Source organism: Siphateles boraxobius, unplaced genomic scaffold (assembly GCF_051911475.1).
Source record: "Siphateles boraxobius isolate OS27281-9 unplaced genomic scaffold, OSU_SipBor_1 16, whole genome shotgun sequence".
Taxonomy (NCBI): domain Eukaryota; kingdom Metazoa; phylum Chordata; class Actinopteri; order Cypriniformes; family Leuciscidae; genus Siphateles; species Siphateles boraxobius.
In genome coordinates, this window is record NW_027508766.1 from 2,866,105 (window position 1) to 2,878,997 (window position 12,893).

The 12,893-nt window shown below is 35.6% G+C and overlaps 1 protein-coding gene across 4 annotated transcripts in view; it reads left to right on the forward strand.

The window, feature by feature from the left end:
• Nucleotides 1-1,208: 1,208 nt before the first annotated feature.
• stard8 (StAR related lipid transfer domain containing 8) overlaps nt 1,209-12,893 on the forward strand; it is an 83,733-nt gene continuing 72,048 nt past the window's right edge. For 2 of the 4 annotated variants that reach the window (XM_077231091.1, XM_077231092.1), the window contains exons 1-2: nt 1,209-1,390; nt 2,957-2,987. In XM_077231091.1, the coding sequence (XP_077087206.1) occupies nt 1,346-1,390; nt 2,957-2,987 (76 nt within the window). In that variant the 5' untranslated portion in view covers nt 1,209-1,345. Of the gene's footprint in view, nt 1,391-2,956; nt 2,988-4,567; nt 4,925-12,893 lie in introns of those variants that run through there. The other 2 variants (XM_077231089.1, XM_077231090.1) reach the window with 1 other exon arrangement.

The following is a 12,893-nucleotide window of genomic DNA, read 5'->3' on the forward strand; positions in this document are numbered from 1 at the left end:
TGTGTGATTGTGTGTGTGTGTGTGAGAGAGAGATCTCTGGCATGTTCGAGTGGGAGATTGAAAACACTGTTCGGTTTTGTTTTCTGTGTTTTTGATACATAACGAGTGGGTGCGGGTTCTCAAGAGAGCTACTGATGACTAAACAGATGTGTGCCTGTTTGCCTGCAGGGTTCTAATATAATAGTCAGAAACAGAGCTGAGGTGTCAAATCGCTTTCATGTTTTAGTGTGTCATCGATTTTTGGCTTTAAGGTGGTTTTGTGTTCATCTCAGTCACTTAAGTACTTTTTTCCACATCTTCATTTGTGGTAAAGTGTTTCCCAACAAAAGGAACGCCAACACAGCACATTTTCAGTGTCTCTCTCTGATACACACATTAGAGGTCTTGGAGCCTCTACGAATGAATGAAACTGTTGAAGGGGGGCATCCAAAATGTTTGAACAGAAACACTGGCTTAATTTTATATCATTTAAACTGTTTGCGTTATAATGAACAGAAATATATGCACTTGCACACATTGCGTTCTTTGTGTATTGCGATTTACAAGGTGTTACACCAGTCAGTGATCATTTGATTTAAACATTTAATTTGCTTGTATGCATGTTGTAATACCATCCACCAACATCAAAGAACAGTAGACATGGAAATGGATTGTTAAATTATTGAAATTATACCAGTAAATATTGTAAGTCAAACATTGTTTGATACAAAATATCATTTTGTAAACATGTCATGGTTTTGCAACTTACAGCAAGCTTTAATAAAGCTATAGTTCACCTTCCATAGAATCTGTATGTTGACCCCAAAATGAAAATTATGTAATCATTCCAACCTACAAAATAAAAGTGGTCCATATATGCTATATTTCAAGTCTTCAGAAGTTGTATAATAGTTAAGGATCTCCTTAATCCTTGTGATTAATTAGAAATGGTGTAATACAAGAGTGTCTAATTCTGGCTAGCATTACCTTGTGTATTTATAGAAAGAGAGAAATAATAGAAAGAAAGAAGAAAGAAAATAATAGGAGGTTGGAATGACTTTAAAGTCTGCTATGGTGTGCTATGCCCTGTGAGGTCTCTGTTCTGACAGCAGACAGGCTGGGCTTATGCTTTCCCTTTGTGTGTTAGCATTTAGCACTAGCTACAGTGGTATGCAGAGAATCTCTCCTCTTGGCCAGCTGAAATATGGCCCTGTGGCCCCTCCCTATCTGCCTCTTCAAGCCGTTGAGCTCGGGACCAGCAGACTCTCAGAGAGCCGTTAATCTGCATAGACTCAAACACGGCAACCTTCATGACTGTTCACCCTTGACCTTTTGAACCTGACCCTCAGTGTGGGTACCTGTGAACATGGCTTTTGTCAACTGTCTAAGAGCACTCGTCAACCAGGCTAAGGTAAGACAGAGCGAGAGTGAGAGAGTGTGAGAAAGAGAGATGTACAAAACACAAAGTATAGATTTTAAATCATGAGAAAGCTGTGAGTCATGCTTTGATTGACAGCTGTCAGGACCAGGTCTATTTAAGAATTAAAACAGCTCTGTGTCGTTGCACACACTGAACACTAACAAAAAGTACCAAAAGTTACCATGATGTTACCATGTTTTTAGGCATTTTTGGACATGTTTTTTTTTTTTAAATCATGCATGAATATATACTGTCATAGTACCACCACAGTACTTTGTGTGTAAGGGAAACAACTCTCAAAAGTTTATGATTGTCAGTTAAGGGTAAATGTTTTCGATTGTTTTGTAGCATATATACTGTGTGAATAGTTGTTAGAAGGCACTTTGTGAGCATGTGTAAGTGTTTGGGCTGATGCAGTGGGCGTAGGAAATTATCATTTTCTGAACTGTACTCACTCACTGACACTGAATAGTGAGAGCCGGCCCAAACTCTGTTACCAGGGCAACATCTTTTTAAAAGCACCCTTTCAGCCTTTCCGCATTGCTCAGCCAATGGGCTGCAAAACCCATGACATCACAACGTTCCTAAGTGAGAGATCCTGATATATTTACTTTTTTTCCGTTGGAGACTTAGGATATAGTGGAATGTCTGTTCAACTGAAATTACTGGAGAAACTAGAGAAAGACTATGATTCAGTTGCACACTCAACAGACACTGCTACTCTTAACAGTTTCCTTAATTTGAAGGATAACAGAAAATTGGAGAATGAATCTTAATAGTTCACCCAAAAAATTACATTTTGTAATTTGTCATTTATACAATATTCTTCCTTGTGAAAAATGTGATATTGGGCAGAATGTCAGAGTTAGAATAAATTTACTGTACTATTACTCAGTATGTATGTGTGTATAGTATACACAGACACTAAGATTTTTAAAAATGTTTTGTAAAGTCTCTTATGCTCACCAAGACTATTTGATTTGAGAAATAATTAAATCCTTTCTTTAATATATTTTAAAAAGTAATTTATTCCTGTGATGTCAAAGCTGAATTTTCAGCATAATTGTTTTTACCAGTCTTGAGTGTCACATAATCCTTCAGAAATCATTCTAATATGCTGATTTGCTGCGCAAGTTATATTTCTTATTATTATCAATTGAAAACAGTTAATATTTTTGTGGAAACTATGATACATGTTTTTCTGAATTATATATAAGGAACAGGAAATTCAAAAGAACAGCATTTATTTGAAATGTAAAAAGTCATGGAAATTTTCATGGAAATGGAAAGTCATTTTTGATCACCTTTTGCTTCTTTGCTTAAAAAAACATTACATTTCAAATACACAAATAAAAATCTTGCTGACCCATATAAAGCTATTTGACTTTTAATTTAGTCTGAAGAAAAGTCTGTATTGCCTTACAGCGTAAAAATTGTATTTCATGCCTCGTTGTTGAGGGTTTATTTTGATGCAAAGTGAGAGTACACAAAACCAGACACAGATCTTGTTGTTAGATTTCATCAAATATGATTGTACAATTTTTCCTGATGTTTCAGAAGCTGACCTGCTGTCGTGTCCAGCGCTCAGGTAAGGACGTGAGATTCTATAATACTGTAGCTGAATGGCTTTATAACCACATTATGTCTGCTGCTATAGCACCTATAGAAAAAGATTGGAACTGTACATTATTTAGAGAGATGTGGACACAGTTCAGCCTAAAAATGGTTCTATATTTTACTCTCTCTCTGCTATATCACTGTTAATTAAAGACACTCTGATGCTGCTTTCATGATATCTCATAATCGATATAGTTTGAGCTGTCAAACTGTCTCCTTGACCTCTACCCATTCTGTGCAGTCATCTACTGTAGATGTCACCCAGTTGCATTTTAGGAAAGTAATGGAAGGATCACGTGACACAGAAAGTAGATCATACTATTTATAACACACATCAGATGGCATGGTAGATATCTAATGTCTAATTATTCACCACAGAGTAGACTGTGAGGCACATGGGTTCCATGTGCCATTTTAGGAGACGCTCTCTGGAAGTGCTTGAATATAAAAACACAAAAAGTTATAGCTTTATGTTTACTTTTATATTTATATGTTTTATGTGGATGATTACCTGCGGATCTTTGCGTGAACATCAAAAAAAGACGAAGTATTTTCTTGTTCTAGTTTAATCAACCTAACAAATATTTACTCTCAGCCCCCCATGGGGAACATATATTTTAGGGCACACCGTTTTCAGTTTCTGCTGAGACATTATCGTTATGATTTATTTTACTCTAATTAGAATTTTATGAATGTTTGTAGTTCATCCTGTAAATGAATCAGCTCAGTAAACAGACTAATGCATGTGGTTCTTTCGGTGTAAATTAGCCTACACACAGACGAGCCATCTTTAGTCCACATGGGTGATTGCTTGTTTTTTTTTTTAAATAGCCATACTGCAAGTGTCTTTCCTGTGGTTGTTCACTCAATGTGATGCTTCGTCTCGTTACTGTTCAATCTCTGGCATGTGTACAAACTTTAGAAATGTTCTTCTCATTGATCTTCAGATTAGATCTTTATTTAGTCACATAGTTTGGTCAAGCACATATACCATAAGTGTGAGATATTTACTTTGTATATTTACACTGTCATTCAGATCAAAGTCAGGAAAAAGTATCAGTCCACAATGGTCGTAGAGCACCAGGAGCCTATGAACCAGGCTGGATTATTTTTAATTTGTTGTTACATTCACCCTATTATGGCAGCATCAACCCTTTTGTCCGGTAGTTTTTAATCAGATAAGGACATTATGTTAAACAATTATTTTAAAGAAAACATTTTTTTAAGAACCAAACAAGCAAACATGTTATGTGATTTTATTTTATTATTAAAAAATATGTTTTCAAATAACATTTGGGGACACATTATCGCTTGATCAATGTTTATATTAGACGTTTATTAAGTTATTATTTTGTCCATAGTACAACATTTTACGTCTGTATCTTTTTTTAAAGTAATAAACTCATTGAACGTGTCCTTTGCATGACGAAACATAAAAAAACGTACAATACACTACACATCAAACATATCAGCGCTGTTAAAAAAGACCGCTACGCTTCATAACGGAAACTACTAGTACAGTCAAAAGACGCACGCGTAAAAGACTTCATGTCCCGTGATGCTTAGCGGTTTGAACGATTACACGCAGCGTCAACAGAAAGTCCTTTTAATGAGAGTTTTTTTTTAAAGAAATGAAACGATAGTGGTAACATAATGAAGAAGCGGCTTCAATAACCACTGCTCCGTCTCAGGACTAAGACCTCGAACGCATTAGAGTCTCAGAAAGAAGAGGTCCAGCCAGGGTTAAAAGTCGGGTTCAGAAGTCAGGAGAGAGTTTGCGAAGGAGTTTGGAAATGGATAAAAACTGCAATGGCCAACAGGCGCGATCTCTAACTTCACAGTTCAGAGATTCTACATATAGAGCCCTGACTTTACTGCGAAGGAAGGTGAAACAGCGGCAAATAGCGGGTAAGTTATGCAGACAAACGGTTGTTTTTATGGAGAGTGTGAATTTCTTAAGGTATCGGGTGAGACAGAAACGAGTCAGTCCATTTATAACCTTCCAACAGGGCTCGAAAGTCTTTCCAAGTATGCATTGTATACGGTTATTATGAGCATTTAATGTAATAATAAATTACATATGTTTGTTACATCATGAAATATTGTATAATCGATATTTATGTGTATCAGTGACTCGGTTGCAATAATCAAACGAACCCTTGAGGTTTCCTTCATGCATTGATGAATCCTCTGTAATTTACCGTTGTAACCAAGCATGGTTTCCGCCAATAGCAGTACTAGTCAGTCAATTAATTGATTAGTTCTGTGTAAGAAATCCCAGATGGTGTTAGAATTTTATTTCCATTTTAATTTATTTATTTTTGATGACATCCGGCTAATACGAAGTTTACTAAGCCGATTTAGAAGTTTTTGTTGAAACAATAACTGTGGTTGCCATGGATCAGGCTACTTGACTGCACGCGCTGCCACGTTTTTGCATGCAGCTGAAATAAAAGATCTATTCATTCATTTTAGAGGCCAACAACCACACGCACGCGACTGTGGGAAACGCAGAGAGCTAGGTGTGAATGAGGCAGCGAGAGATCAGTTACAGTACACCACTGGTTGTGTCTCAATATAGGATTTAGCGTCCTACCTATAGCTGCTGCACGTGTTGCTCAGAAGTGCTGTCTAGGTTGGTACCTCAGTAGGTTTTGAGACATGGTCACTGTCTGTGCATAAATATACATTAACACAGCGCTGCTAATAACCACTTTGGTTGCCTAAAATGCTTTTATCTAGAGAACGAAAGAGTGTGAGAGAATCTGAAATTGCTTTAAATTAACATTACTGACATATCTGAGTGTTCTCATGGTTTTATAACAATCCCTACTTTTTTTTTTTGATTTATGAGGCAACTTTCTGCTGATCTCATTACAAACATGACAGTGCTAGTTTCCAATTCCATAGAGACTCTGATCATCTTGATGAGTTTTCCAGTTGCTGCAATTAACCCGGTTTGGAAGTGCATCGCCTTGTCCTTTGAAATAGTTTTATCATGTTGGAATTGTTTGCTTCTTTTCTTTTACAGAGAATTTGCATTTCCTATTTCATGGGATTTGTATGATGAGCATGTGAGGATTATGTTTATCCTTGAACAGAGTATTAAATAATCAGTCAGGGCTTAAATATAAGGGCCAGCTAATTTTTACTTGCCCTGCCAAAACTTTCACTGACCCTGCCACAGTAAATAAAATAGGCCTAGTTATTGTTTTTTGTTGTTTTTGACCCATAACCTTAATAAATAAGGTTATGATGACACCAAAAACTACTAGCCTGACTCATATAAATTTCAAATGTTGTTGATGCAATTGAACAAACATACAAATGGAATAAACATTGCTTTTCATGCCTTTTACGAAGCGAACTGTTTACGTGCTCTTAAGGCATAACAGACTATGACCGTCTCATTTCGAAGGCTGCATGATGTATCCTCCGGCGGTCGCATTTGTCGGCTGCATACATCATTGAGGCTGCTTAATTTCAGTAAACTGACCAAGTACATTCTAAATTCATTAAGAAATTACACCAATTTACACTTCACTAGGAATAACGGTCACTTATATAATGGTTATACTGTTCTGAAATAAGACTTCCTTTATGACGTATGCGGCCGACAAATCGAACTGTGACATGCTATGTTTACGAGGATACTCGCCATTACGGGCATTTTGACCTAATTTTGTATTCATTTTGGAATGTTCTCTTAAGCGCAGGAAGGCGTGAAAGAAGTTTCATTTCAGTATTCTCGCTCTTTCTGAGATGCGGATTTCTAGGCCCGCGCTCTGGATGTGTGCGCACACAAAACTTCTCTCACAGTCACTGCCAAATTTGAGTTCTCTTGCACGTCTTTTTGTGCTTGAATATGTTAATTGGCATGGCTTAAACACATGTGCAAATGATAAACCTTCACAACAATGCAGCAATGGCCCGATCAGGCAAGTGACAGTTCCGTCTACTGTCCTGAGCGTTGTTTAGGCTGCCGTCGGCGACATCGGGCAGTCCTTATTGTCAAGCCCTGTCAGCATTTCTGATGACTTAAAGGTTAAAGTATTATAATATAATTTATTATTTAGTTTATAATTTTATTTTTAAGGAACATTTCCCTACCTCTAACTCTTAGAATGAAATTATTATTTATTTTGGAGCTGTGTCTTTAAAGAGTCCTGTGTAAATGCCCTCTTTGCATTCAAAATGAGAGAAACATGTTGAGCTCATGTTTTCCTTTTTTAATCCAATATAGTTTTAAGTGGACCTTCATTCAATATAACAGGCTCTTTGAAAAACATCATTGCATTGTGCATTGCACATTCACTCACAAACAATGTACAGACTGTACATATCAGATTGTTATGATCAAGGATCTTGTACAAGTAAACTAGCAATTATTTTTAAATGTTGGGATCATTCAGAAGAATTTGTAGAGTGGAAGGTATACTGTATGACATGACCCTTTTGGGTGCAGGCAGTGAGCATGTCATGTGCTGGTGTGACTTTATGGTTTGAGCCTGTGGATGATCATGTCACGATACAGTAGTAACATAGAATGTCAGCTGAGAGGAAGCAAGGCGAGAAAATCCAGTGTTGCAACATAAAAAATTACATGAAAAAAATCCTTGTTCTATATCTCCAGGTCTTTTATCCTATTACAGGAATAAAGAGAGCGGGGAAAAAGGCTGGATTGACACTTTTAAATATATATATATATATATATATATATATATATAAAATATTTTTTGGCTAAGTTTGACTGTTTACTTATAACTGGCCCTGACTTTGTTACATCAAGACAATAAGAGAGATACAATACTATATAGTGTACAAATGTTTTCAAACTTGATGCATTAACTGCTTTTTTTCCTTGGAGTATTAGATGAGATTAATGATGACTGTTAAAGGCCAGGAAAATATTTGTTGTTTGAAAGTCTATCTGTTTTTTATATTCTTGTGCTATTTGCTTTACCTCAAAATGTAGGGATTAATTGCTTGACCTCAAAATATTTTTTAAGATAATGAAAATATGCATTAAGAAGTAGTCAAATGTTTAATTGGCTTTCGTACAGTAAAATGTATTAAATACAATTAAAATATAATGTGCTAAATAATTACTCTCTACATCTATACATATTTTCATTAGTTTTACAATGTGTAAAACATTTTTTTTTCAAGATTCTCTAAGGAATATAAAGTTCAGAAGAACAAAATTTGCAGTGTATGAATGCATAATTTAATTTTAATCAAAGTCATACTGACATAAAAGTCGTACTGACCCCATACTTTTGAACGGTATTAGGTTTTATAAAACGTTTGAAAAATATTAGGCTAAGTAGCTGTTTTCAGTAACTATTTTCAACTTTAATGATAATAAGAAATGTTTATTTAGCACCAAATCAGCATAAGAATAATTTCTGAAGGATCATGTGACTAGCTATGTTTCCACTCAAAGTTGCGAATTTAAAAGCGCAAAATTGGAATACCACATAAAACATTTGCGAATAAAGCAATGTATCCATCCCATGTTCAAGAGAACAAAATCGTCACTTCTTAGGAAATTGCCACAAAGCATTTATAATAAACTGGAAGTTGCTGCAATCAGGGAAGAATCTGGGGCTCTTTTTTTCTATATTTTTTCTATATTTCTATATAAATGTCTTGCATCTCAGGGCGTGCAGACGAAATGCAAAAAATGTCATGTATAAATCTTGAGATCGGATGCCTGGTGTCTGGGAATCCGATCATGTGATACACTTCTGGGAGGTCATTATACCGAATCATTCTAATAACAGACTTTATTTCAGGAATTTCAGAATGATCAAACCAACATTTGAGATTCTGTGCAATAAAATTATTCTGCTTGTTAGTCTAGTCACATCCACTGAGTTTTTGTCTGCGCATCGAGGGACTTATTCGGTAAATGTTTCCATCATAGTTTATGAACATGTCTTCTTATCGGATAAAAAATGTATCCGCCACAATTGAGTGCATAATTTATTTAATGGCCATTTTTAGAATGTATGCGCATCTTGGCATTTCCATCCAGCCTTTTTTATGCAATATCCCAAAATGGGCATAAAAAAAAGTAGATGAAAACCTAGCCACTGAAGACTGTAGTAATGGCTGCTGAAAATGTAGCTTTGCCATCACAGGAATAAATTATATTTTAAAATAGAAAGCTGTTATTTTAGATTGTAATAATAGGCTACCTCACACACAATAATACTGTTCCCTGTGTTTTTGATTAAATAAGTGCAGTCTTGGTGAGCATAAGAGACTTCAAAAACATTCAAATATTATGTAAATGTTATAAAATGTTTTATACTATGAATGCTTGAATCTTATTGGTTGAACGTTCTAAGCGTTCACGCACAGCTAAAGTAGTTCCGGGCAAGTCTTGAGCACATTATTGTTCTATATCTCATCGCCAAATGATTTCAGTTATTTCAAATGTCCTTACAGACTACAACAACAAAATAACCAAAACCCACAACGACACTTACCAAGCAAATAAATATTGTAAACAATTAAAAATTAAAAAAATTTTCCATGTTTTTAACCACAATATATTTTTTTCTCACACACATACAGTATGGGCTCACACTCACACAGAAACATGTTGTCAACGTGTTGGCAGCTCTGATGATCTTATCAGTAAAATAGTTTAACAACTTAAAAGCTAGGCTACATTTCTCACTAGCGAGGTAATAATGGCGTTGTTCTTGGAGAACATAAACGTAGAGTTTCGCTATTATTAGAGACGTTGCTGACGAATACTGTTGAGAAATGCACAGACTGGAAGTTTACATACACTAAATCTCCCTCTCTCTCTCTCACACACACACACGCTCTAATAACTGCACTAGTCTGCTAACAGTGGCTGAAGCCTCCATTACTAGCTCTAAAATTAACTTTTGGATTTAGCAATGGATGCTTGGGATTAGCCTAGATGCGTAAGAAATTAATCCTATGCACAAGAGCATTTTGAAAAAAAAACCTGACAAATGTATTAAAATACATAATCTGAACAATGTTTTGAGGTGTGGTAACCATAGTAAAAGAGGAATAATTGACTCCGGGCCGTTGAATTATTGAAAAATAATGCACAACCGAGGTGCACTCCGCTTTGTCTTGGCCATATTACCACTTCGGGTGTGCATTATTTTTCTAATAATTCAACGGCCCATCGTCAATTATTCCTTACATATACAATACTGTTTATAAATATTATTAAGAGTTCTGTTCTATTTGATTTGACATCCAGTTTGCACAGAGACAAATGCTGAATCTGTGCTGCTGTCAGAGGTTAGTACTTAAAAATAAGTTAAAAACTGGCATGTGTGGAGGAGATCTCAGTTGCATCTTGACCGGTTTGGGTCGATATTTGTTAAGTCACATTGGTCTGAGTTCTCAGTGGTCTGGTAGACTAACCATACATCTAAGAATAACGGTGTATTTGATGATGTTCTGTATCCAGACAACAGTAAAATGCCACAAAGGAAACCACTGATTTTCAGTCCCTGCTGCAAAAAATTAAGTGAGAGCTGCATATCAACACAACAGACACTTGCATACAAAAGGGCATGAAAGTTCAAAGCAAACAAACAGTAAGAAGCAAGCAGCCCACAAGCCTCTGAAAGAGGAAGTTGATCATGTAACAGGTTCTCACATTCTGTTTCATTATCTCTCTCTCATTACTGTGTGTGTTTGTGTGTGTGTGTCTGTGTGCTAAAATTCAGTTTTTTTTCAGTAAAATTCAGAGTCACTGCAGTTATGACCATGCATTTTGTGTGTCTGTGTGTGTAAGAAAAATATTTCAGTAACAGCTGTTCTTGGAGATCTCTTGACTAAATAGGCCGGTGACTAGACAGGCCACCCGCTGGCTGCCGCATGTTTGATGTTACCTTGTGTTTCAGTCTGATCTAGTTTGTAATTCTTTAAAGAAACTGTTGTAGATTTGGATGGATGGATGGATGGGTTATTGGATATTATGCATTCATTTATAGATTATTTTACGGATTCATCCATAAAGTCATTGTTTCATTAATTCATTCAATGTTTCATGCATTTTTATAGATTAATTGATTTATGTTTTGACTGAATTGTTGGTTGATTCCTTCCTTCTTTTTCAATAAGGGATGGTTTTTTATACTTATTATTATTTTTTTACAATAACACAACAGAGATACTGGTATCTCATAACAGCACGTACAGCCAAATATTATCTTACAATCTTTGGATTTACATGTTCATACAAATGCATATAAAAAGAATAATAAACAAAAATAGAAATAATAGTTATAATACAACAGGGCATATCTGAGTAAATAAAAAAACAGACGTTTTACAGACCCAAAAAAATGTTAAAATGATATATCTGTCACTGAGCATCTTCAAGAAAGTTCCACAGAGAAGACCATGTGTGCCAGAAAACATCAGATCTTTGATGCAGATCTCTAGAGGTAGAAGAGTAGCGGCTTGACTCATCCACATATTGACTGAGGGTATCTGATGAGTTGACCATAGTAGTAATTTACATTTTCTTGCTAAATATAAACAAAATTCAGTACACTTTCTTTGTCACCATCAAGCTTTACAGTTCAGAAGATATACATTTGGAGACAATGCAAAAATCTTTCCAGTAATCTTTTGAATAATTTTGTGGATCTCCTTCCAGTAACCTTTGATTTTATCACAAAACACATGCATCACCGTACCAGTGTCTGTCCTGCATTTGAAACATAACTGAGAAGAATTGGGGAACATTTTATGAAGGCAAACTGGAGTTAGATAAGTCCTGTGAATAAATGTATAATTTTGTAAGTGGGCCGAAATTGAAACACCTTTAGGGAAAACGCATACAAACAGATAACCACTCCTCGTCACTAAAATTTGATCCTAAGTCCTTTTCCCATATCACCTTCAAAGAGTCAAAAGTTAAAGGACAAACATTAGACAGCAATGTATATAACTCAGAGATCTTCTTCTTAAGTGTAAATGAAGAGAAAAGCTGCTTTTCCATTACAGTAAGATCAAATCGTATATTGCCTTTTTTTAAGTGTGACTCTAAAAAGTGCCGTAATTTAATACATTTATAAAAATCATTACTGGGTAGGTTAAATTCCTGCCTTAACGACTGAAATGACCTCAATTGACCATTATCAAACAAATGACCAAACTCCAACACTCCTCTCAACCTCCAGTTCAGAAGACCAATATTCTACATGGCTGGGGGAAGATCAGGATTGAGTGCGATAGGAGACTTGAGAGACAGGTTATTTGGAATAGCTAGATATTTCTTAACATCCTTCCACACCAAAAGAGTATTAGTCACAGTGAAAATATTAGTCAGAGATGAATTTTTTTTTGTATATTATGTATAAATGGCAGAGAGCATAACAGTCTAGGAAAGCATCTTGAAGATTCAATCCCAGTCCAGCGTGAATCGGATCTATTAATAAACCAACTTAACACGTGTTCAAGTTGTGCAGACCAAAAATTTAACGCGGAAATTGGGGAGCGAAACCCCACCTAATTCCCTTGATTTCATCAAAACTGAAAGTTTGAGTCTGGGTTTTTTATGATTCCAAACAATATACCTCGAAACCGAAGACTTCATCTTTTTTTTATTTTTTTTATTCGTAGTTAAGTAGCATGGCAAGTTTTGGAACAAAGTTCAATCTCAGAAGAATAGTCATTCTGATAACATCAATCCTGGCAAAAAAAGAATTTGGAAGCATTGACCACTCTGATAGGTTCTGATTAATGTTTGTAATTAACTGGGGGGATAGTTGGCTTAAAACAGATTTTCCAAATCAGGTATGATATTGCTACCCAAATATTGAAATCCAGAACGTGCTAAATGAAAGGGGGAATTTGAAAC